Source organism: Ictidomys tridecemlineatus, chromosome 7, assembly GCF_052094955.1.
Source record: "Ictidomys tridecemlineatus isolate mIctTri1 chromosome 7, mIctTri1.hap1, whole genome shotgun sequence".
Taxonomy (NCBI): domain Eukaryota; kingdom Metazoa; phylum Chordata; class Mammalia; order Rodentia; family Sciuridae; genus Ictidomys; species Ictidomys tridecemlineatus.
The window spans coordinates 160,922,944-160,950,188 of NC_135483.1; the positions used below are offsets into that span (position 1 = coordinate 160,922,944).

General features: G+C 38.0%; 1 protein-coding gene across 6 annotated transcripts in view; it reads right to left on the reverse strand.

The window, feature by feature from the left end:
* The window catches only part of Hecw2 (HECT, C2 and WW domain containing E3 ubiquitin protein ligase 2), a 355,738-nt gene that overhangs the window by 7,088 nt on the left and 321,405 nt on the right, over positions 1-27,245 (reverse strand). For all 6 annotated transcript variants that reach the window (XM_040294632.2, XM_040294631.2, XM_078017777.1 and 3 more), the window contains 7 exons: positions 26,160-26,312; positions 24,088-24,186; positions 20,106-20,235; positions 18,982-19,128; positions 18,128-18,242; positions 15,363-15,448; positions 14,293-14,405 (listed from right to left, as the gene is read on the reverse strand). In XM_040294632.2, coding sequence (XP_040150566.2) covers positions 14,293-14,405; positions 15,363-15,448; positions 18,128-18,242; positions 18,982-19,128; positions 20,106-20,235; positions 24,088-24,186; positions 26,160-26,312 — 843 coding nt within the window. The remainder of the gene's footprint in view (positions 1-14,292; positions 14,406-15,362; positions 15,449-18,127; positions 18,243-18,981; positions 19,129-20,105; positions 20,236-24,087; positions 24,187-26,159; positions 26,313-27,245) is intronic.

The window sequence follows — 27,245 nt, forward strand, 5'->3', positions numbered from 1 at the left end:
AAGTAGTATAATATTTTTTTCCATTTTCACAACCGTTTAAAAGCTATATTACATATATATTATTATTGTTTGTTGAGTGTGTAAGAATTACAAAGGTTAGTTTAGGTTTTTGTTGTTCTCTTTTGGAGTTAGACTTTTTCAAAGACATGAATATAAGTCATTCATTTTCAGCACTGGCATTGGCCTGGATGTTTCTCTGAATCTGAGACTTGGCATTTTTTTCCCACTTTCTTGGGCAGGGAAGAGAACTAGATGTCTCTGAAGATCAGCCTCACATCTCAGAGTTTGGGAAAGTCCTTGGCTGGAGTTTTCTATTAAAGTCAGTAGACCATTGTTACTTCTTTGAATCTTCCACCATAATCTGTCTTCTCCCAGGTTCACAATGCAGAAAAATGGCCATTTAAATCACCATTACATTAAGTATTCTTTTTTAGAAATACTCCCCTTTGCCAAGATAGGAAAAAAAATGTTTTCCTGTTATTTGCACCTGAATCACAATAAAAAATAGACAGTCTCCAAATAGTACATCTTATCAGGAAGCAAATCTGTACTTTTGACATGGAATAGGAAGCATTTGATTCTGAATGTGCAACAGCTTTTCAGCTGAAGCTAAAACAATTTTGACTTAAGAAATGCTCCTAAATCAACACAAAATTTTAGAATCTATGATTATTAACAGGCTATTTCTAAAAGGTACTATGCTTAAATTTTTACTTCTAACTTTTTACTTATAAAACAAATGTAATTAATATTCTTAGATGTGGGGTAGCACAGTGGGAAGATCAGAACTTTGGGAGTTGGAGAGACTTGGATTTAATTTAAACTTTGTACACAGTTGTGTGATTTGCAGTGAGTTATTAGCATTCTGAGACTCAATTGTCTCACTGGTCAAAAGGGAATAATATAACTTCTCTCTAAAGGATGTATTGAAGTCAAATAATAGAAAAATGCTTTACAAGGTGCCTGGTTCATAGTTCTTGACTAGTTAATAACACATATTTTTAGTTACATTTTTTTGTTATCAAAAAGATTTAATCTGCCTCCAATAAATTGCCAAAAGATAACAAGACCCATAGAAACCGTGAGACAATAAAGAGGTAATAAAGCAGGTGTATGGTCACATAACTTACTAGAAATAGAAATGTGAAGGGGCCCTCTGTGTTATATTTTAAAGAATATCAATTTTAGAACATTGAAATAGTTTAACTAATTTATTGCTCCTGACACTACAGACTCTGAGATATACTGGAGGAAATCATCTAATAGTTGCAGTTAAGCACCTTTTTTTTTTGGATACAATAATATTTCAGAATTGCAATTAATGTAATTCTTATTATACATCCTTATATTAGAACTTAATTTTTAAAAATTCAATGAACATATTAAAAGAAGTCTCAGGAGTTTAAAATCTTATCTCATGTGAAACACTGGAATAAAAATATTAAGTGAAGACTTTAATCTCTGTTCTAGAGGGAGCTGAAGAAGAAGTAAAAAAGTGAAATGTTTGGACAGAATTATATGCCAAACTATGTGTGAAAGTACACATTCATTATCCCATTAGGCTAAAAGATGGTGTACATTGTTATTTTTTCATTTTTATCTCTTTAGTTATTAAAAGATTGAGCATCTTTCCCCAAGTCTGCTTACTTGTTAAACTGCCTGTTTTGTGATCTTTATGATCTTTATTTCATCTTTTCTTTTTAATGTTTTTACTATGGCATAATATTAAAAAAACATAAAATTTACAATTGCAAGCATTTTTAAATGCAGTTTTGTGGCATTAAGTGCATTTATATTGTTTGGCAACCACTATCATCAAGCATCACAGAACTTTTTCATCTTGTAAAACTGAAGCACTAAACCCTTTAAACAATAAATCCTGTTTCTCCCCTTCTCTGGTCCCTGGAACCTACCATTCTACTTTTTGTCTCTATGATTTGTACTATTCTATGTACTTAAAACATTTGTCCATTGTGTCTGGTTAATTTCACTTAACATAATGTTTTCAAGGTTCATCTCAGAGTTTGGGACAGAATTTCCTTCCTTTTTAAGGCTGAATAATATTTCATTATACATACATACATACATACACACACACACACACGCACATACACACACCCCATTATCCATAAACCCATTGATGAGCATGAATTGCTTCTACCTTTTGGCTATTGTGAATAATGCTGCTTGAACATGGATATAAAAATATGTTTAAGTTCCTGCTTTCAATTTGTTTTGGGAAGTGTATATGCAGAATTAAAATTACTGGATCATATGGTAATTCTATTTTTAATATTTTCAGGAATCACCATACTATTTTCCTTAATGACTATAGTATTTTACATTCTCACCAATAGTGCACATGGGTTGCAATTTCTCTGTATCCTTGCCAACACTTATTTTGGTTTTTACAAAAATTTTACTTTTATAATAGCCATCCTAATGGGTGTGAAATGCATTCATTTTCTAAAGCCTTAGGATTTGTTTCTGATTTGTACACATGCTAGAAAATAAAGAGAGACTCTATTACTGGATTTGAAGAAGCGAGTTGCCACGAAATTCACAGATTTAAGGAATGAATGCTGCCAACAATCTAAGGGAGCTTGAAAGTAGATCTTTCCATAGTTGAGCCTTCAGATGAGAACATAGCCCAGCTAACACCTTGACTTCAGCCATGTGTGTCACTGAACAGAAAACTTAGCTAAGCAGTGCCTGGATTCCTGCCCCATAGAAAGATGTGTGTTGTTTTAAGCCACTAAATTGATATAATTTGTTTTGCAGCAACATCTAAGAAAGGTGGCAACTGTGATGATAATGTGAAACAGTAGAATTGTCTATAAAGGGCAGGTGGTGAGGCAAAGCTGGTAGTAAGTAACTGCCCTTACATGCTTCTAGGTGTCTGAGCAAAGAAACAGAAATTCTGCATATTTTCTTTGCAGTTCCTATTATCTCTTTATAGGTACCATAGTGCATTATCCAGTAAATTCATGAGCTAGGGCACTCTTTTCAATTCTCAATACAAAGGGAAGTACTGATCAATCTTTTTCACTCTTCTTTAGTCATAAGATATAATCACCATTATTGCTATACAATCTAAGGTTATCACTCCTTCTTAAATTACATCTGCTCACATAACGTATAATTACCACAACACAACTTTCTTTCTGAAAAAACTAAACAGCTCCTCTGGAAAAGGCTTCATGAGGATGGATGGAGACAGCATATACTGTGGAAGGGAAAACTGTGTGAAAGACTAAATGGTTTTCCCGAGGTCAAAGCTGAATCAGTGGCCAAATCAAGAATAAGACCTCAACTTTGGGTCTTCTAGGGAAAGTCCAACATTAAAGTGAAAGCAGGTGATTTTCTGCACACTGGCTCTATTCTTTTACTTTTGAAAGCTTGAGTGATAATTTCACCCCAGGCCTGACTATGAGCTCCTAGTCCTCAATATCCTACCTGGTTACATATGGAGAGGGATTCACAAAATAAGCTTCAGGCATTTTTTAAATGAGTGGCTCAATCTTAATATGCAGCAGCTCTGAGGAAAATAGTCAAGATTGGTTCAGTCCAGAAAAATCTTGGGAGATACCAGGGGATTTTTAAGTGATCAAACTATCTAGTTCAATCTCAGGCCTACCAGAAAACAGAGCTACTTTGGAGTGAATTGGAATCAGCCAATGAGTTGTTTACAACAGGGACTTTTGTTTACAACAGGGACTTTTGGTTATACCCCTTGAGAGTCTACTTCAGAAGATTTGGGGTGGGCCTGGGGATCTGCATTCTAAAAGTTATTTTAAGCAAGTCTGATATAGGTTGTCCCCACTATTGGAGAGACATCAAGTAAATTAGAATCAAGATATCTACATTGGACATTCATATCAACATTTTGTGTGCTTGCAAAAATTTCAAAACTGCTTATAAACAAGACAGTATTGCTAATGAGGAAATTGAGGAAGAGTGTGGTTAAATGAATTGCCTAATATTTACCATCAACTTGCTATATGAGCCAAGAAAGAAATAAAAAGGCAAAACAAAACAAAATCCTCTGAGGCTTTTCACACCCTCCACCCCCACCCCATTCCATGTCCTAAGAAAACTCTAGTAGAAAATAACAGGAGGGCCCTTGGACTGTGTTGATATTGGCAACAAAAGCCTGTCCAGCTATTCAGTCTCAGTAAAAGAACATTTTCCAAATCTTTCAAAGCCAGTCACACAAAAGTTTATAATGAATTTAGTTTTTTAAATCTATCCAGCCAAGACCACTCAAGGAGAACAGGTCTAAACACATCTTCAGGAAATCTTCTGGCATAAATATCAAGATGTAAAAACCCTCCATATATCTGGTCTCACTTAATAGATCCTGTAGTGCTTTCTGAATCCTTCAAATGTTAACAGGGAGGTCATATATTTATACCCCATTTTTCCCCCTGTAGATTGAAAAGTCAGTTATCCAAATCCAGTAAGCCAAAAATATCACAATTATATTTCCATAGGTCAGCTAATTGATTAATGTGCTGCTTCCTCTGTGTGAATGTATTTATTCATTTATTTCTAATTCTTCCAGAAGTGATTTCTGTGTTTAAGATTTTAAAATGAGAGGAAAGAAAGAGAAAATCATGTACCTTATGTTATCTAGTAGATAGTCTTAGAAATAAAATGCCTTTGCATCAAATAAATTCTTTTTATCTGCATTACAGCTTAGAAAGTGTTAACTCCCTTATTTTCTTAATTGACAGTATTGTGCAACCCTTCAGATTTCACTTTTCTTACTCCTATTTGCACTCCTTCATCAAGCAATTGATCAACCAAAAATACTTAAGAGCATTCTGGAGAATTCTAAGGAATCTTGAAATATATCAATTTCCAATGCCAAGATTTCTTTGAAAATAGGCATATTCCCAATCTAATGATCTGGCAAGTCCAAATTTTACTGATGTGAAAGTATGTTCACAGGCTTCCTTAAGGAGATCAGATGAGCCTGAAGTTTTTCTCATGGTCACACACTACAGCAGGAAAAGCTGGGCTTCTTCTGAGTATCTGCAAAGGTCCTGGTCTTTCTTCTCCTTCTCTTCCTTTTCTGGCCTTTTGGGGTGCCCTAATTTGGAGCCAATAGGTTGTCAGGCAGAATCTAAGTTCTTTCAATTTCTGAATCTCTCATTATTTTTCTCCTTGAAGATCCCATACTGGGAAAGCTTGTCATCCCCATGCAAAATGATTTGATGAACAAAATTTAATTTTTCAATTAGCATTACATTTATTTATTCCTTCACTTACTGAACAAGCACTTAACTGTGTGTATATTATATGCTGAACATTCAGCTGTCTCCTGGTAGATGAGAATGAGAAGTCTGATTTCTGTCCTCAAGAAGTTTATACTCTGCCTGTAAATACACAGCAAATGGGAGCCCTGCAGGCTGTGCAGCCTGTGCTCTGTACTAGGGGATCTACCTGGGGCAAGTGGTACTGAAATCTAGCCTTCCTTTGCCTCTGCCTGATACACTGTGAGCCCTAGTTTAGGGCTGCAATTCCTCAGAAGACTGAGACACCTTTGTTTAATCCAAAAGATTCCTGTGGGCAATTAGGGCTCGGCATACAAACAATAATACAATGAGTTATAAGTCTGCTCCACAGAGTTGGGGAAAGCTTTATAGAAGACTCTCCTTGCCAAGGCTTGAAGGATTTGTAGGTGTACAGAGCTTTTCTGGATTAAGAAGGAAAAGGATGTTCTTAGCAGATTGCCTGGGGTGTGAGAAAGCAGCACCAAGAAATCTGAGAAATGCAAGTGACAGGAGCCAAGGTTGGACCTGTGGCCAGATGGGGAGGCAAGGCCACATCTGCAAGTCAGGTGTGTTCATGCAAGGACCTATCCAATTTAATTCATGGGTGAACCGGAGTTAATGACTGGGTGTGCTGAGGGGGACAGCAGAGGGACCATTAAGCATGAGGAGGAATATAGGAAATAGGTAGAGGATAGATCATTAATCAAGAGCTTGTAATCAGCATGAATAATCCAAAGTTACTAATCACACAGAGCAATAAGATTCAATTAAAGTGGCCCAGTGGCAGTTCTGTTAGCCTACATAGCTTTGTTAACACAAATAAAGGTAAAACTTATTAAAAATTTTTAAGATAGTCATAATTTATCTAATACCCTCATTAGTATATTCTTAAGAGACCATAAGGTTTAGAGGAGGAATTCTTATTCAGACTCAATCACAAATACCTGTGTCACCTCTGGCAGCACAGCACAACCCTTGACCTCACAAGGTATTCAGTGTGAACTATTGGAAAGGAATTCAACAGTACTTAGTACTCAAGCTACTCATTTTTCATATCATTTTTGTGGATAATGATGCTGACTATCTGTTCATGCAAATATCTAATACTGCCCTTGGACCGGTAGTCAATGACGGGTAAGATCCAATTACAATGGTACCAACCTAAGACAGGAGGCTGACGCCCTGAGGTCAGCTCATCCGAAGACGGGTAAGGACCATATGTAGTATTGGACAACCTAAGGCAGGCACGGTCCCTAAGCCACATGCTTGTTGTTTAAACAGAGAGGGGGAGATGTTGAGAGCCACAGCCAAAGGGGCCCCAGCAAACTTCCAGCTGCCGGCTGATGATCCAGCTGCCAGCAAACTTCCAGCTGCCGGCTGATGATTGGCTCACAGTGGCCCCAGCAACATCTAGCTGATTGGCTCCTCTGTGGTGATGTTCATTGGGCTGTTTCCCTGCCCTTCAGACTGCCAGCTGATGATTGGCTCACAGTGGCCCCAGCAACATCTAGCTGGCTCCTCTGCGGTGATGTTCATTGGGCTGTTTCCCTGCCCTTCAGACTGCCAGCTGATGATTGGCTCACAGCGGCCCCAGCAACATCTAGCTGATTGGCTCCTCCACGGAGCTGCTCATTGAGTATTTCTTTGGCTCTGCCCACGCAACCCAGCCAATCGGCCTCAAGAGCAGGAGGATTGTGGGAGGTTGAGAGGCTGGTGTGGGGGGGAGAGGCTTGTGGAAGCCGGTGGTGGCAGTTGGGCTCTGAGGGTTTTTCCCTGAGGAGCTGTTTTGTTTGGCGTTTGTAGTTCTAAAAATAAAGTTAGTTTCTTTTGACAAGTGGCTCCTGAATTGTGCCAAGCCAGACTTCAGCATTCCCTCCCTGTGTTTTAAGGTCCTCCACATAAACAGAGATCAACTTCTATTGGCCACAAGGTTTTGCATATAATAAGCACGTATGAATTTCTATTGGCTGACTAGAGAAATTAGATTATCATATTATTGCTTATTTCAATGTCTCATTAGGCCACCTTAGTAAATATGCACCTGAATTTGTAAATGCAGTGTGGAATACTCCTATAGAGGAATTCCTATACAGGTGGATAACTTGCTGAAGAAACTCTTCAAACTATTCATTCTGAGCAGATAACCTCTTGCTGGACGCAGTGACACATGCCTGTAATCCCAGCAACTTGGGAGGCTAAAGTGGAGGATTGTGAGTTCGAGGCTAGCCTCAGCAACTCAGCCAGACCCCAAGCAACTCAGCCAGACCCTGTCTCTAAATAAAATATAAAACAGGGCTGGGGATGTGGCTCAGTGGTTAAGTGCCCCTGGGTTCAATTCCTAGTACCAAAAAAATGACCCCAAAACAAAAAATTTATAGTGAGCAGATAACTTCTTCACCCATGGATGGCTCTGAGGAAGAATGTTACATATAATTTTTTACAGGAAGAACATTTCCAGAGTCGGGAACTCCTGGAATTCCAAACAAAATGTAAATATCTTGGGTGGATATAGCACATTTTTCACACAACTAAAGATTGTAAAATACAATGCCAACCCTGGATGATAGATATTAGAAGCAACAGTAATAATGGCTAAATTTACTGAATGATGTGTTAGGCCTCATATTTAAGCACTTTGCATATATTATCTCACTTAGTCTTTAAAACTTTGTAATATAATTACTAGTATCTGCCCTCAACTATTCAGATGATTATATAAATATAAAAGTGATTTTGAAATATCTTGTCTGGAGTAGTCCAAAGTCATCCCACAAGTTTAACAATTCACTGAAAACAATATTCATTGAGTGTTAGGTGCCAGGTTCAGTGGTAAGGACAAAGTCATGTTCAACTCAAATAAGGCCCTTGTTCTCCCAGGGTTATTCTAGAATAGGAGAGGGATAATCAATAACTAAACATGATAGTCAAATTAGGGTAAGTTTTATGAAGGAAATAAAGTGTGACAGAGTGACAGGCACACTGGGTAAAAAAGTGAGGTGGGCCTTTTGCAGAAATTACATCTATGCTGTCTTCCTAGAGATGAGAAAGAACTAGCAGGAAAGAGTCTGGGCAGTAAGTTCCAGAGTCTTGAAACAGAATTGGGTCTAGACCGAGGACTAGCCAGGAGGTTGGTGGCTGTTGTGGGTGAGAGACTATATGTGCTGAGGTTAGAGTGGCAGCTTGACCAGGCCCCACACCTGCAAGTGCTTGGAAGGAATCTGGATTTAATCTAGGCCCCTGGAGGGTACAAGCAGGGGAGGAGGTGACCTAAAGACAGCAGATCACAGTGCTTGCTGAGTGCAGGTTCGTTGACGAAAGGCACACAGGATGAAGCAGGGCATTCAGCCAGAAGGCTGCTCTGGTCCCCGGAGAGGTGACTGTGGTGCAGACTAGGATGGTGGTCAGATGAACCCAAACTAGTTTTTGTTCTTGAAGCCAAGGGGAGGGTAATAATTATTCTTTAACAGTTGTGATATCTGTCACCCACAAATACACACTTTACAATATGATGTATGAAGCAGGTTTCAAGGTCCACTAGTCAGTTGGGCTCGGATTATGCTATTCTCTGTTGCAAGCAGCAAGTGACCCTCCTTTCAGTCCATTAAAATTCATAAATTATTTCAATAGCTTCAATTTTTCACTTCATTTTTTTATACATGGTCAGTTTTTATAACTTTACCCACCTTCCGAAGTAAAGACCAATCCAAAAGATAAAGCACATTTAAGTGATTTTTTTGATATGATACTATTATGAGTTATCTCTGGCATATTTTAGTTAGTACATGCTGATTCAATGGTAGCAAATATTGTAAGTATTATTGGGAAGGCAAAGGAGAAAGGAGTTGAAGAGAGCCCAGAAACTAAACTAAGGAACAAACTGTTTTATGAGAATCTTCTGATGGTTTCCTCCAAAAATCAAAAGTCACCTCATTAATCAGCTGGTGGCAGGAACTGGGGAGAACAGGAGGAAAGCTTCAGAGCAAATATAGCAAAGAGGTGACACCAAAGGGTTCTTCCAGGGCTTACCATTATTTTTTTAATTGAGAAAAGTAGCACTCTATTTCAGTTATTTTCTTATTTGTTAGATGACAGTTTACTTTGACAGCAGAAAATGTTTTTCTGTACCAGAGAAGGAAAAGCCCAATTACAGATGATATTGTAGTGCAATATTTAATGACATGGAAAGATGTACATGATTAGTGGCTTGTAGCAGACAAAAGGCAGATTATTGACAGATCATGCTGTACCTTGTACTTTTGTTTTAAAATGTTTGTGTACATGTGTGCACATGCATGGGTATATGAATGGAGACATATACTTCAAAATGTTAACAGAGTAGTAGACACTTGGTTGATATAAACAAGTATACATTTAAACATTTTTAGACATTTATATTTAATATATTTTTAACATATACATATATTTCCTATCACTTTTGCAATAAGTTTTTATGATAATAAAAATGGGATTTTTTAAGGTAAAAATGTTCTCAGTCTTTGAAAATAATTTTATCTTTTATAGTTTAATTACATTGCAAAAACTGTTTCTCTGAGACACCTATTTGATAGTTAAATCTTACATTCAATTTCTTGATTTGGATCAGCATTACCTTCATCTCCAGGCACCACCATTTTCCAAAAATTAGCATTTCCCCTTCAGCAAGAACTATCAGTCCTTCATAGTGATTATGGCTCCCCAGCTCCTCTGTCCCATCATCCCACTTGGCAAAAAATCTCAGGGATGAACACAGGAAGTCTATACCATGATGGGAGAGAGGGCTGCCCTGCATTTTCCAGACTGGCAAGTGAGCAGTCCATTTTTAAAAAACTATTTAAAAGAAATTCCCACAAAGCGAATTTATTCTTTTCTCAGAAAATCCAGAGCACCATGGTGCAGGAAGTCGTCTGCAGAAATGGAAACGCAGAGCTAAACTAACAGCCAACTCTAAAGCAGAAATGCAGTTATGTGTTCAGGTTGTAAATCTCCATGGAAAACCTGTGTCTCTACTACTATTTAGCAGCAGAGTCTCTAGTTACTTTATTACAGCAGAAGGGATTAAAAAGAGCCAGGGATCCAACTCGCACAGGTCTTAGAGACAGCCATATAGCCATAAATGCTTTAGTATACTTCTTGGCTCACTCCATGAGTAGTGCTACCCACTGCTCCCACCAAGAGGGTGTTGGAATTGGGGAGAAGAATGAGATGGGTATTTGCTGGCTTGAAGGGATGAAAGGCTCTGAATCATTCATGTCTGGAAAGACCAAGATATTCTCCCTCATCATGCTGGTTTGAGCCGCTTCTCACTCTCCAGGTTATAACCTCCCATTTCTGATCAAGACTCTGCCAGACTCCTTAGAGGAAACTTTTTCTTTCTTTCTTTCTTTTTTTTAAGTAAGAAGGACATTTGTGTATTTTCTATTAGTGTGTATATACAATGTCACATCTTACATGCCAAATACAGAATCATTAATAGAAACAAGTACGCTGGGGTTGACAAGGTTGATTCAGACTGATTCTTCAGTTCTATAATTTATATGTATCAGGAAAAAGCAGAAAAATGGTTTGAGTATATCTGTTCTGAGGGTGGGAGAAATGGACCTGGTAACCTAAAACAACCTCTTTAATACTTCACGTTTCATAGAGGGTGATGACAATATAAGTAAAGAAACTGCTTCTGCTGAAACAATACTGTTACACATTAAAGTTCTTCTTTTTATATTTTTTCCCCAAATGTATTTTTTTTTTGGTGGAGCACTTTATAACAGAGTAGTGGCAACTCTCAGAGATTCATGATAAATGTTCAAAAAGAACAAAGAAAATATACTATCATATGGACTTTTATATCCATCATCCCAAACACTCTTTAAACATGGAATTGCCATTCCTACTTCATAGAGATGAATAAATCCATCTTCATTTGTGCTATTTTATAATCTAGATAGAACTAAGAATGTAGAGCTGCCTTAGGTTTATATGAAGAGAGGAAGAAATGACAGCACCTATTGCCCAACTGTGTGTATGCAATGATGCTGAGGAACACCACCATTTAAAATGAGTCAGCACATGAACTTCCTGGAGGTACCAGGAGGAAGTAGAGGAGTGAATACAGCATGACCCAAGATCCTCTAGCAGCTCTTTGCTGTTACCTCTTACTCAACCAAACCTAAATTGCTACCCCCTCCTGACTTTTATAAATAAGCAACCCAAAGCCCAGTGATCGAGTGATCCTGAAGGTTCCAGAGCTAGCTGTTGGTAGAGGTGAGACCAGAACCCACGTCTTCTAACTCCCATCTCAATGCTCTGTCTAATATGCCACCATCTAATATGTATTACAGATGGCAGTGACACAAATCACAATGGCAGCCTCTACCAACTGGATGCTTATAAGGGACCAGAGAGAATGTTAAGTGTTTATAGGAATAATTTCAGTTAAACCTCAGAATTACAGATCTCCAAGGTAGACGAGGAAAAGGAGGCTATACCAAATTACCTTTGTCTGTTCATCGGGTTTAATGAAAATTCCAGTCATTAAATATGAATGGCTGATCCATCTGCTTATTGTTAAAGTTTATTCCATATACTTTAATGGCTTTACAGAAATAGATTTTATCAGAAAAGTGACACAAGTAGTCTGCCCTCTCCTATTTCTTCAATGCTAGTTCTTAAGTTTCTCAGAAGAATGAAAAGCTTTACTTAGTCCATGTCCTCTGCTTTGAGATACAAATTTGTGTTGAAAGGGAAAACACCATTACCCAAGCATAAATAAAATAAATTTCTTTAAACAATGAAATTACAGGGATCCAGGGGCCTAAACATGGATGTGCACCTGAGGAACCTCTGGATCTGTAGGCCAAAACATGGGCCCCTAGGAACTTCCAGTCCTAGAGCCTAAACATGGACGTGCACCTGAGGCACTTCTGGATCCGGGGGCCTAAACATGGGTCTGAGGCACTTCCGGATCCGGGGGCCTAAACACAGACATGTCTCTGGAAGGGCGTGACTCTCAGAAGGGATGTGGTCCATGAAGAGGAGCAGAGCATGGGGCCTGTTGGGCGGCAGACTGAGCTGTCATACCCTGAACTTGATGATGGTAGCCTCACTTCCCGGCCTTCCCTTGGGTGTCACTTCCTCCCCTTCCAGGCGGTGCCAGGGAGGAAGTGAGACCAGGCGCAGGGGCCAGGCCCTGAGGAGGGACTCCGTCTTTCTCCTCGCTCAGCCAGGCACCTGGCTTGGCTGGGGACAGGGACGTCTTGTGACACTGGCTGCCTCCTGCATCCCTGCCCCAGCACCTCAGGGACCACAGACAGGGACAGTCGTTGATTCTCCCCTCAGCCCTGGGGTGTGCACAGGGAGAGCTCTGTCTCCCAGAGGGTCAGGGGGCCCCTGTGACCTGCTGCTCCTTACCCACCATCATCCTGGGTGAGCACAGGTCAGGACACCAGACACTATTTAGAGTGACATCTCCTAGATGGGTGGCTGGGGACTTTGCCTCTGTCCCTAGGCCCCGGACACCAGATGATCCCCCCTAGAGACAGAAAATAACCCCAAGACTTATTTTTAAGCTTTGGATTCTGAAATTTTCCTGCTGCCACCTTCTTTGTGAAACCAGTTTTTCAACAGAGACAATATTCGGGGGGGGGGGGGGGGACAACAACATGGAGTTCATCAAACCAAGCTGACACATCTGGTCCTCCAAGAGAAACCTGGATTGGAGGGAGAACAGCCATTCTCAACTGGTAAAATAGTGAAGTTCCCTTGTCCTTATTTTGTGTAAGTAAAATAAATAATCTGATGTTAACTCATTAAATTATTTTTGATGAGTGCTTGGCTAAAAAAAAAATGAAATTATAGTCTCCCAAATTTGGTGCATTAAGTGTCCAATAATAATTAGGTATCTGATTCAGCACCACCTTTCACAGATTGTGATACATAGAAGGTGGCTAAGGAGGCTCCCTGAGTTTGCACCACTCACCTCTCTCTGGGTTTGTATTTTCAGTGTTCTCTCCCTGCTTTTTTTCCTTCTGTTGATGCTAAGTATGCACTCTGAAATGTCTTGCAATTGCTAAGAAGAAAACTTGCTAGATCTCTTAAAGTTGGTTGTATTTAAACTTACAATGCTATCTTTAAGTATCTATTATCACCTTATATTACTAATACAACAGGTTTCTTAAAGTTACCTCTACTTAAATTTAAGATGATATTTTGGGGAACCTAGTTTCATTAAATCTCTCCAGATTTAAGTTTTCTTATTAGTAAAATTAGGAGAGGGGGGAGGGCGCTGAGAGAGAGAGAGAGAGAAAAGCAATTTGAGATTCTTTTTTACTTAAAAAACTCCATAGTATTATTGTTGATTGGGAAAAGGAATTCCATTCCTCTTGTGTTCATTTGCTCCCTCCTTTTCTTTTGCTCCAGCTATCTCCCTATAAGCTCAAATGCTTCTTTATTTACAAAAATTGCGTCATCAGTCTCTTGCCTTTATTAGGAGCATTAGGAAAGCAAAATTTTTCTAGTTCAAGGGAATGTATGATCTTGTTATGAATGAGAATCCAGTGCAATGAGAATTCACATGGAATTAAGATACATACAATGTAAACAGAGGTATGAAGCACATTCACATGATTTAGATTCTTTAACAACTACAATGATAATGTTTAGTAAAGGGATTCTAAGTACTTTTTAACATGAACTTAAAGCTACGGCTTCCAAAAACTTGTAGACAAGGGTCACAGATATGATGATCAATGTTGCTTTGGTCATAATGCTGGCAAAAGCTCTGCTTTTGTTGTGTATTGTACTTTAAAATACAGATATATATGTATATATTTTAAGGATGACCAGGGGGATTTTTTTCTTTCCTCCCTCAACATTGATAGGAAAGGAATATATGTTTATAGATTCATCTATCTATATCTTTTCCTCTATCCATCTACCTATCTACCTACCGACCTATATAATCCAAAGTCTCTCCTAAAGCCTGGTAGTGGCAGAAAATAAATGTTGTTTTCTATTTTACCTGGGAAGAGCCGTGATTTTTCCCCATTTCTCCACACAGAATCTTCTTGGGCCGTTACTCCCTCGGAGAGAAGCGAATCCTTCATAGGGAATGCTGGATGTGCCTGTAACAAACTATCAACCCAAGAAAATAGAAGGGAAAGGTAAAGCCAGTGAGAAGTGGCCCAGAAACACACTGCATCATTCATGGGCAGAGCTCCTAAGGAGGAGCAGGTGGGAGTACCAAACTTCATAGGCATAGAGTAACACAACACATAAACATGACAGAGAAGAACACTAAGAAGGGACTTTGCATTATCAAGGAAAGTGGGATGTGGAGGGTTTATAGAAAATAAAGCACCCTGTGCAGCTAACCAGCTGAGATGCTAAAACTAGGCATATTTCCATTGTAGATGAATATGGTAGGTATATCAACTAACTTAATCTACTTAGTATTGGTCCCTAAATTTGAGGTGAATTAAAAAATAGATTTCTGGGTCTATAGACTTGAGGCTCAGATTCTTGGTCCAAAGGAGCCAAGATCCAGTCTACTTGTAAGGCTCTGCCTGAGCATCCAAGAGGCTTTCCCGTGTCTGATAACTCTTAAGCTGCAACCAAGTAACAATTGCCCTAGATAACTATAAATACTACAAAAACGATTTTCTCAGAGTCCTTGAATGTTATTGTTTTCCAAATTTGTAGAAAGTTAGATGAAGGAAAAGAAATGGCTCTTCATGGACAAACTGGATCCCTTCTTACGGGATTGAACAATCTCTTTCTGCTTCTAGGTATACTGGCTGCAGAGGACCCTGCTGGTGGGACCCAACTGTCTTTAAGGCAAAGGTTGTCCCTAGGATTTTGGGACTAGAGTTGACACTTCCTTACAACTCTCTTGTAATGCCTTTACGAGGCTGGGGATGTTCTGATGGCGATGAAGTCATAACCACGCAATCTGAGGGGTGTGGAAATGGTGTATCCCATGTTTCTATATAAAAGTGTGTATTCATGAAAATACTTAGAAATTGCCAACGATATGTATTTCCAACAATAATTATATCATTGCACTAAAAATGTTATCTAATGGCATCTTACCTGTAACAACCTTAGTCGTTGTTCATTGTTGAATCTTTCCACTACAGCCCAGAACCACCGAATTACAATATGATTGTCATGGTAACCTATCAAACCAATAATGAACACCATGTTACTTTGACTCTTCTGCCTTAACCCACCTAAGATACAGGAGGACAACAACAAAACCCCAGACTTAGGTCATCATCTTGGATTCTTTAAATGATGCTTGTAATTTAAGACTAAGGAATAGCACTGTAAATGTGATCATGTGAGTGTCAAAAGTTAAATAAAAACAACATAAATGAAACCAAGAGGTCTCTGTTTTTATTTAGTGGCCACTAAATGAAAACGAGTGGCAAGAAGAACAACAAATGAGTTATTTTAGCGTATCATTTCTGAAAAATATACTTGCTGTTACTGGAACTGCTTAACTCTTTGAGTCATTCAGATAAGAAATAATTTTCAAGTACTTGGTATGCTCTGTACAAAGCCTGGAGGGTACAGTGGCAAAGAAAACAGACCCTCACAAGGCTTCTGGCAGAGGATAAAACATGTTAATTAAATCATTTGTATAAAGAAATACATAACTATGAGCTCTTCTTAAAGTTATATATATTTTAAAACCAAATTACTTTCATTTTAATTTATTAATCAAAAGAGACAAGAGACCTTTAATTCCTCCAACAAATAAATCCTAATTAATCATCAACTAAATTTTACTTTTATTCCATATTTTAGTAGAATTTAATGAAACATCCAAATTATCATCTCACAGGTAGGTTAAGGCAGTGGTTATGGGTTCCAAAATCATTCAGTGAAAAATAATTCAGTTTAGAGACAACACTGGCAAGGATAGGCATAATTAATGATTCAAACTAATTGATAGTTACATATTATGTGCACAAAAGCTACTTTAAATTCTGAGTCATCAGTCCCCAAAAAGAAGGTGAGTAGATACTCTTTTAACAAGAATGTTTTCATTTTAAGGTTTGCCATTTCATTTGTGATGTATAGTCCCATTTGGAGAAGAAAGAGATCCAAGAGAGAGAGTCAATAAAAATGGATTTGGCATGGTGACACATAGGTTGCATGTCCAGTCTACTTTGGTAAGGACTATTTGGTACTGAGCAAACAGTAGTTCTATCTATAAAATAAGTACATTATAGCATTAAAGTTTTTTGACCTCATGAATCAGCCCGTTTCGCTTCCACTTTTTCTGTTTGTACTAACCCTTTTTTGGTAGGAGAAGGAGTGAATGTGTCTCATATTCTCTCCAAACAGCTGCCATATGAACATATGGCCAGTGGCAGCTTAGCTGCTTTTTCATTCAGTGCCAACCAGTTGGGTTAGCAAGTGTGGCAGCTGAGTAGAGGGCCCTTTTCCTGCTCCCTCCTAAGGTTCTCATTTGATAAGATTTATAATAACCATATAAATAGTTCCTTAATTAGTTGGATATAGTGAGTAAAACTTTATACTGTGTGAATAAAAATATGGTTGATTTGATTAACTGCATTGCTATTAGATTCTCCTGGGATGAAGGAATGAGTAAATAATATTTATGGTACAGTGTAAGTTACAACAGCCAAAGCCATATACGGATCATATGTAGGGCCAACTGAAAAACTTATTCCAGCAATTAGATTCAGAAACAGCAGCAATGGAAAATGCAATTTAATACAGCCTTTCAGAGAAAACAGTCAAGCAAAGCCAGCCACAGAAGAGGCAAGAGCTGGAAGAGCCAGGGGTGGGCAAAACCAAAAGCAATTTAGCAATTCTAAGGCATTTTTTTTTATAGCAACCATAAAACTGTTGTTGTTTTAAATGTCTGTTTCAACTTACAGATAACTAGAGATCTGTTCAATTCTCAACTTACTCTGCTAAATAGTTAACAGTGATGCAAAGCTTGTATTTTTTTACTATCTGGGCTTAGAACAACTGCTAACCTCTTAGATTTTGAGCTAAAAGCAACAACAACAAAAACTACCACCAAACAAAAAAGTAACTCTGAACCAGAAAACACTGGTATTTGTGATGAGTTTCTGAAAACTTTCTAACACTACAATATATTTCAGAAAATGTATTCTTTCTTTGATTAAAATTATTGAACAAAACTCTGAACTTATTGAACACAACTCTGAATTACCATTTGAGTCCCAGATTTAACAATCAAATTTCAATAGCTTTGGTCCCAGTAACTAATTAAAAATTTGTACTGATCTGCAGAAATCTACTTCTAAAGCTTCCAATCTAAACGAATTTTTTAATAGTACCTTTTCCATTGAACATAGTGCTTGAATTTAGAATGGTTTTGCCAATAAGCTTGTTGGATTTTGAGAATCTGTCTTGTTTCAATCAGGTGTTTCAACCATTGCAATTGGTAAGTGTGGAATGGAAGAACTGGAGAAAAAAACGTGCTGACCAATTGGGGTGTGTCCCCAGAAGTTTTAGAATGAAAATGGAATAGGTGGAGTTTGACCAGCTGGATGTTACCTGTCTGATGCTTCATTAACACCATAAAATAATTAATTAGTGTTCTTATGGTCACATTTAGTCACCAACAATTAAAGAGTTATGACATCCTCTGATGGTGCGTAAACAAGCCTTCCCCCTTTAGACTGATGAAGTAACTAGGGAAAGAAGGGAATGTACCTTGCCCAAGGTCTCAACAAACCTATGATTAGAGTACAAGTGCTTTGTCTGTCTTGTGTTAAGAATAGCAAGTTGGACCATGCCTCCCTTTAATTTGAAACTTAAAGTCCGTCCATCTATGAATCAAATTTTACCTCCTCTATATTCTGTGTTATTTCTCCAATCACTTAGGTCTATTTCAGCTGTGCCTGCGATGACCAGTTCCAGTTCTCTTGCATCAAAAACAGATACCAGCCTGGCATCCACCACCTGTGGAATAAAAAGAGTACAGGGCATGGCTTAGGAGCATGCAGAAATATCAGCTATCATTAAGCTTCCCCAGAAAAAGGGGGCACAAAGAATTTGGGAGACACTATGGGTGCACCCTGTATGAGCATTTGAAATACTATAAGGTTCTCTACAAGTATAAGGTATTTTTAAATAGAAAACTGGTTAAGATTGGCCCCACTAAAATTTTTATTTTGTCCATGACTATACCATCCTGAACATGCCTGATCTCAAAAGCTAAGCAGGTTAGCCCTGAAATGGGAGAATTTTTGTTTTACAATTGATCACTGATTGATCCAATTTATTTTCCTCTTTTGGAAAAGATCTAGTGCTCCTAATGAAAAAAAAAATCACATGGAATACAGGTGACAACTCATTCTGACCCTCACTTACAGTCTTTTCACATGAGATTTGATTACCTGCCTCTAAACATGAGTAAGAGTCATGACTTATATGTTATTAGTGGTCATTAAAGCATCAAACGCTACTTGAAATCAGGTCATAATATTCAGTTTAATGATCTCTTGTAGCAAGTGCTTAACCGTTTGTGTGTATGCTATTGAAAAATAAAGGAAAATATTGAACTTTTAAAATTAAAAGAGCAGCAGTAAATACAGCAAAAGAGAAGATAGAAATGTTTCACCCAATTAAAGCACAATAAGACAGACCAGGGCATCATTGCTCTCAGACCGGAAACCCCATGACTGCTGGTTGTCTTTACCTCATAGAAGCCACGCACTAAGCTCTCTGTTTGTTGTACCACACCCCTCTCAATCCTCCACTTCACCATCCTCTCGATGTACTCCTTCTTGTTCTTCTCTGTGACTGGGATATTGGCACCCCCTGGCTTTAATTCTCGTTCAGTAATCTGAGATTAAAAAACAAAAGAACTGACCAGAAAGTAATATGCTTGATGTTATAACACCTAGCAAAGACAGCTGGTTACCTGTCCTTGCACTGCGGTGCATCCTATGAATGGAGCACATGCATATAGAGGCACTCAGTAACCCCTAGACATTGAGCTGATGTTTGAAAGCCTCAGTGGTTTAAAAAAAAAATACAGGGGTGAAAGGTTAAGTTTTAAATCCTGACTAACAGTGCGAGTTTTTAATCCAGATGGATTCCAGATACTCATCCTTTGCTATTTGAATGTTTGACAGAAACCATTTCCACAAATTCCTCTAAGACTTAGAATCAACTGTACCTAGAGAACCAATATTAAACTATAGATTTATTTAGGGAAACAGATTTGCACTCAAGTAAATGTTGAGAACTCAGTTTCCAAAACACATGAAATTCAGAAAAACAGCCAAATATTTAGTGTCTAATAAGAATTAATACATAATCTTTGAGAAAAAAATTTTAACCTATCCTTCCACCAACTCTGAAATAAAACCAATGTGTTCTCTGTTTTCAAGACTTCTACAAGATATTGTTTACATTTCCTAAGCTTCAAAGCAATCACTTTTAGTTCTTAAATATGAAAGAGAACTAAATACATATTCCAGGTATATAATTGAATATTCAATTCTAGGACAGCAAAAACTATTAAAAACTATATTCTATTTAAGACATATTCTAACCTTTTTTGTAGATAGTTTAGTTGGAAATAAAAGGAAGATGGCTTATAACATAAAGGCTTATTATAATCTATAAATGAGAACATCTTAATCTGCAACTGGTATTACAATAATTTTGTAATTGAGATTATGGTAACTGAATATAATCTTGAGTTTAAATCACCTAGTAAGTCACAAATAAATAAGCATTTGATCATAGCCATGTTTGATCAAATTTTTTCACCAATAGCTTTCAATTTCCACACAGAGATGTGACCATACAGACCTGCCCAAAAACTTCTTCATTCACAGTGAACGTGAGGTCTAGGATGTCATGAATATCATTGTCTTTCATCCACTGTAAGCTCTGGTGGAATTCTTCATCAAGATATTCTAGATCACTCAGGTCACACAGACTAAGGTGACAAACAGAAACAAATATGTAGGCATGGCTATTAGCAAAAATCCAGAGTCATGAGAAAAGAAACTAAGAATTAATAACAAGAATAAGATACATGTAATAAGCATATTCTTAGTCAAATTCAGTAACAAAATTGGTGAAATAACTCAGAAATTTGGTATAAGTTTAAAAATTCTGGATATATAAATGGCCATAGGAATCACTTAGCCTCTCTGCTTTTATACAGACATATATAAATATATACTTCTTTGAACTGAAGATACAAAGAGTGGTTATCATTTACAGAGTCATCCAAAATTAATGCCAGATCTGGAACTGGAACTTGGGTTAACAACTTGGATCCAGTATTCTTTTTGTTGTTATTGTACTGGGAATTGAACCCGAAGGCACTTTACCACTGAACTACATCCCCAAGTCCTTTTTATTTTGAGATAAGATCTTGCTAAGTTGCTGAGGCTGAGGCTGGTCTTCAACTTGCTATCCTCCTGCTTCAGCCTCCCAAGTGGCTGGGATTACAGATGTGCACCACTGTATCCAGCTGGATTCAGTATTCTTTTCATTATATTGTACTATCTTAAAATATTGTTCTTCTACTTTGAACTTATTATACACACACATACACACACTCACACACACACACAGAGTATCTTTGCTTTTCATTGTGTTTTTTTTTTAATTAGAGCTTTACAGTTATACATGGTAGTTGAGTTCATCCTGATACACTCATACATGCATGGAAATTGATTTCAGTTCATGATTCCCCCATCTACTTTTTCCTCCTTTTCTCCCTCCCCTCTCTCATTCTCCTTCCTCCACTAGACTTCCTTTTGCTTATCTATTAACTTATATTTGACTGTTTTTTATATTATCCTATCTGTTACTTCCTCTTTCCTTTATTAGCTTCCATAAGAGAGACCTTTGATTTCTGAGTTCAGCTAATTTCACTTAGCATAATATTTTCCATTTTCATTCATTATTTTTTTTAAAGAATAGATTCTGGGATTCATGTTCACATACATCTCTCTTTTCTTCATGATTCTTCTTTTGGGACTCTGAAAATAGCCAAAGAACCTCTACAATTATAATGACTTTCTATATTTCTTTTTTCTTTCTTTTTTCTTTTCTATTGCAGGGACAGGATCTATGTGAGGTGGAGTTACTATTATATACTTTGTTGTAAGGTGGTAGTAACTAGTTTACTATAGTTATTTTGAAATTTCCCTCCTTCAGATCAATTTCAAGGGTCATTTTGTTTGGTTCATTCTAAAAATTTATTAGCTACTGGATGAGCTTGATGTTGCTGGTCTCATGAGTGAGTAGTCTCACTAGGGAGACAGGTAAACAGTAGGTAAGTTAACATAAGGTGATTACTGGCAATATAGGGTAGATTCAAGCACTCTTTAAAATGGATGAGTTAGGTATGAGGAGCTGTCAGAGCGAACAGGAGTGGCACAGCATTTGCTTTGACTTGAATATTCAGGTAAATCTTTTTAAAGCAGATGATGCCTACATTCAATCTTTGGGGATGTTTAAAAGCCAGAGAGACAAAAATGAAATGACTAAAAAAGGAAATAAAGAGTAAAATGAATAAAACATAAACAAAACACACAGGCATGAAGTGTAGAACACTCCCAGCACACGGCCAGCACCAGCACACTAACCACAGTACATCATATCCAGAGTATGGGGCTGCAAAGGTGGCTGAGATTAGGTCCTGAGTGTCATTTGAAGGAGTACGGTGATTCAGAACTACCAAAAGGGTTTAAGACAGGAATGACATGGTCACATGGGAGTGGTGAGTTATAAATCTCCTCTGGGAGCCACAATGTAGATAATTATTTAAAATGGGATGGAGACCACTTCCGTCATCTGGCCCAAATAAGACAAAGGTTCTAATTAGGGCAGGCCATCAGAGAGTAATGTGATAAATTTGAGAATTATTTAGGAAGTGAACATGCAGAAATCTAGAAATGGATTTGTATGGAAGAGGTCTAAAATGGGGTGGCAAACGAACTCGTGTCCCAAGCCAACTCTGATGAATTAAAAGAGTCTTGAGTGCTATAAACTTGAAAAGATTTCTGAGGCCACATGAGCTCAGTGGGGAAAAGTATCATAAACAACTTGTAAACTCTTCCTTGGGAATAAGATCAGATATGGGGAAGAGTAGAAAATGTACTCTGCGTTTGCCATCCCTGTTTAAGGATCGTTCTTGATTTCTGACTAGTTGCCAAGAATAGGAACATAATTAACTGCAACTGGACACATGGGGGAAGGTCTATTTTTAGATCAGGGAAATGGTGAGTTTGGCTCTGACCATGTTGATTGTGAGGTCCCTGTGAGACATCCAAGCAGAGACATTCACAAGTTGACCACGTGAGCTTGCCACTCAAGAGAGATCAAGTCTGAGGGAATCCCCAGGACGTGAGACAAGTCTTGAAATTTCCCTACGCGGGCCTTCAAGCCAACAAAGCACTGGCCAAGGATGAGAGCTTCAGGAACATGGAGATCTCAGGGCAAGTGAAAGGAGAGGCCGACAAAGGAGACACAAAGGTAGGACAAGAACTGGGAGACGACAGTGTCACAGATGCCAGGGGAGTAGAGACCCAAGCATAAATGGGGTCTGGGCAGGTGTTCAATGGTATTTGAAGCAGCAGAACGGTCCAATCAAGTAGAGCTAAAAAGTCCTTGCAGATTTTCTTTAAAAATCTCCACATGTTACTGGTGGGAAAGAACCCAGACTAAAGTGTGTTGAGGGTGTGAATCTAGGGCATGTGTGAACAGTGGTATGCCTTTACAGGAAGCTGAAATGAGAAGAGGAGAGGTAAGGCAGTGAAAGGGGAAGATGTGACATGCATCTGCTGGGACGAGGGAGGAGGAAATAGACCTCTGGCTCAGTAACAGCTGTGAAGATGTTGAAAGGGAGGCAGAAAGCCAGGTATCGCAACGACTTGGGAGGCAGGAAAAGCCCTCCTACTGACCTCCCTACTGACCAAGGGTGCATAAGAAACATTTTATTGGCATTCATTTGAGGTCTAGGCTTCTATTTTACAGAAAGCAGGTCCATAGTTTCAGCAAGGGAATGAGATGGACAGAACCAAGCCATGATTTGGTGCCTTCCCACGGCAAATCTGAGCTACCACCCCATAGGCAGTTGCCCTCTGTTCAGCTTTGGAAATGACTACATACCGACTATAAGACAGGAATGGGGTTTGCCCTACATTTTATAACAATTGCAATCTATCATCGTGATAACAATGAAGTAAAGTTCTATGAATGCTTAATTTTCATCTGCCATCATAAATTGCTGTTTTGGACATAGAGAGATCTCAAGAAAAACATGGTGATGTCTCCCCCTAACAACCACACCCAAAATAAAACCAAACCAAAACAAAGGAGAATGAAAATTTGACTGAGAGTAAGCAGTTGAAAAAAGTCTGCATGAAGAAAAACATAAAATGCATCTCATAAAGGACAAGGGGCTGTGACTCACCAAGAAGAACCCACAACTATTTTATTAATAATCAGCATTATACCACAAGAATTCCAGGGCTGTGTTTGAAGTACAATCATTTTGAAGAAACATGTGGGGTTGCAACAAATGAGAATAAATTAAGAGTAGAACAAAACTAAGACTTTGGTCGCTAGACAGGAATAAAAGGTCAGAAGCAGGGAAAACACAGTAACTGTATTTGAAATTGTATTAGTTTCCAAAATCAAAGCCACTGTTCAATTTAATAACAGCAGATATGCAATACTGAACAGATATTTAAGGAGTCTGACAGAAGATTCTTCAATAAACACTGCATTTTTACATGCTAATTACAAAAGCAATAAAAAATACACTTACATTCTGAGAAGAGCCTTATAAAAGGGCCGTGTGAAGAAGGCATCCAACAGATACTGGTGTATTAGTGCAAGACCGAGGATCCTACCGCTGAACCGGAACCTACCAAGGAAAAACATGAGATAGCTTACACAACATGGAACAGCTTTTAAATGGTTCTGTTTCCTTTATAGAATGTGTTCTCATTCCAACCATTTAAGTTTGTCCAAGATTAATTGCCTACTAAGTTCATGAGAATTTGTGTGCACCTTGGATTGTCTCTATTAGCCAAATAATTCATATCTACGTGTTGAAGAAATGTGTCTCACTGATACTGAGAGACGAGAGACGAGGCTCCACTTTTACCCTGTGTCAGTAATGTCACGTTGTAGCATCCCACATCTGACAACATGAATCCCCCATTAGCATTTTAGTGAAATTTCTCCAAACCATTTCTAAGAGATGTGGATTGGACAAGGGAGGGTAGAGAAAATGTCCCCTTCTAGTTCACATGTGTGACTATTAGTCGGATTGTCTAATACAAAGTCAGTTGCAATTCTCCTTTGAGGAAAAGCCCAGTTTCAGACTGAGAAAGTTCCCATCACTGTTTTTTTCTCAAACCCCATTCCCAAAGATAACGACCACTCTTCAAGAATTATGCATATGGACATTTGGGGGAGTTTCCTCTTGGGACATTCTGTTCTCCAAAAATTTCAAAGCTCACTTCTATTCTGAATCAACTTGGAAACTTTATGACATATATATGGTATGACTCCTTGGCTGATCCAGATGTACACTTGTTTTGTTTATCAAGAGTATCAAGTTTTTAGCTCCTTGAAAGTCTGTTGCCTTCTAAAAGTATAAATTCAGACTGGGATTCATTATATCAATTTGTAATTTTAGATTCAGGCCACCATTTGAGGTGAGTGCCCAGCAGCTTTGCTTCTCTGTATTTCCACTTATGTTAACACAACTCCAAGAGCCAGTTAGGAGGACTTCTATTTAAAAAGCCCTCCACCCACTGATATTAATCTCATGACTCAAAGAAGTTTTCCCCATGAATCCTACTCATGTTCTTCGTTTTTTGGTATTTTTTTTTTGTTACTATCAGTAAAAATGAACAGGAACAAGTTAGTAGGAGTTATGCAAATATTTAAAGTCTACAAATGCAGGGATTTTAAAAAAGATGCAAGGACATTTGGAAAGTGCAATTAGAGATTTTCAGAATAAATGCCTCCAGATGGGAATACTAAATCGGTTTTCCTTGATGATTTTGTGTGAGAAATTAAGCAAGTGGCAATCCCTGTCATAAACTTCAAATGGTTCATAGGGTGAATGGAGCTCCAGCTGTCCTAGCACCTAGGCTACCAGTGTCAACCACTTCCCCAAGAGCTACCAGAGACACAGCCTGCCCTCCTGCTCAGGACCTCCTTTTCACCCCGACCCAGTTCAGAGTTTAAAGATACCCAAAGGTGCAGAGAGGTATCTAGGGTTTTTTTTTCTGGGAACCTAAAAACATCTGTAACTTTTTTGTTTTGTTTATCAAGAGTATCAAGTTTTTAGCTCCTTGAAAGTCTGTTGCCTTCTAAAAGTATAAATTCAGACTGGGATTCATTATATCAATTTGTAATTTTAGATTCAGGCCACCATTTGAGGTGAGTGCCCAGCAGCTTTGCTTCTCTGTATTTCCACTTATGTTAACACAACTCCAAGAGCCAGTTAGGAGGACTTCTATTTAAAAAGCCAGAGTTTAAAGATACCCAAAGGTGCAGAGAGGTATCTAGGGTTTTTTTTTCTGGGAACCTAAAAACATCTGTAACTTTTTTGTGATGGGGTAAAGCTTTTGAATTCTGTCCAACTCACTTAAAATTCATCTTACGTAACACAATCTATTCCGAGCTTAGAGATGGCTTGTATATTTAAATTTGACAACAAAAATAAGAGTCAAATGAGGTATTTAACTGATATAATTTTTGTTTAAGGGGAAAAATGTTAAAAGAATGTGGACTTATATTTCAAAAAATAACATCACAGAAAATCAACTGAAGAAAACTTACAGAAAAACAACAACAATAACAACAACAACAGCTACTTACCATTCATGATGATTGTCTACAAAAGCAGACATGGGACTTATTTGTACTGTGTATGTATCATTGGCTGAATATTCAAATAAGCCATAATAGGGGTTAAAGAGTTCTCTGGATACCAGGAAGAAAAACTCTCTGGAAGGCCCACTGTAATCCAGCCTGTAAAAGAATCCACAAAAAGAATAATCAGCTTTTATTTTTTTCTAGATATTAGGCATATCTTCTACTGATCTCAACTTTCTACAGAATGTTCATTATAAGATGAATTGTTTACATACCAGGGCTGTCCAAAGTAAATTGAACAAATTCCTAATCTCACCATGTCTTGACCCAAAATAGTAAATGGACACTTACGTGAAATATATCTAAAATGAAGGCATCAACATATCAGATGATGCATAGAATATATAATAATGATTTTAATAAATATGTACAGGCATTTAAAAATGTCTGAGGAAAGGCTATGGGGAAAGGGAGTGCAGTGTGGAAACTATTTACACAGGTTAGAGCCAGAGGGAATCCACTTATGGGACATGGCATCCATTCATGGGACACTGAGTCCTCATGGAATTTCTGGAACATTTTTGAATGAGTGAAGAAAAAGACTTTTGTGAATCAGGGAATGTTTCAAATACAAGGCTCCCTTAGGATATCACAGCAAAAGAAAAAAAAAAAAGAAGGAATAGGATGCAAAGGAAAACTTTGAATTATAAAACATCACAGAAAATTAAAGAAAACATGAGGCTGCATAAACCTCCCTAAGAAGGCATTTGAAGAGGCTCTAACTTTAGCACCTGAACTACACTGTAAATTCCACTGTACTGACAGAGACATCGGGGTCAATGTGAAGTAGAAGAAAAGATTATGTTGAGTTTGAGGAATGACAAGTGGCCAATAATGCTGAGAGCAAAAAATGCAGTAGAGGGGAGTTTGCAAGAAAGCAATTTGGTCTGGTAAATTTGAGCTGAATGATATAATTGCATCTACCTATGATAAAAAGCACACACATAGATTCAAAGACAGGAAGGAAATGCAGAGAGGGAGTAAAAGCAACTGAGAAGTTGGGGTGGTAGGATTATGGGTGACTTTTTC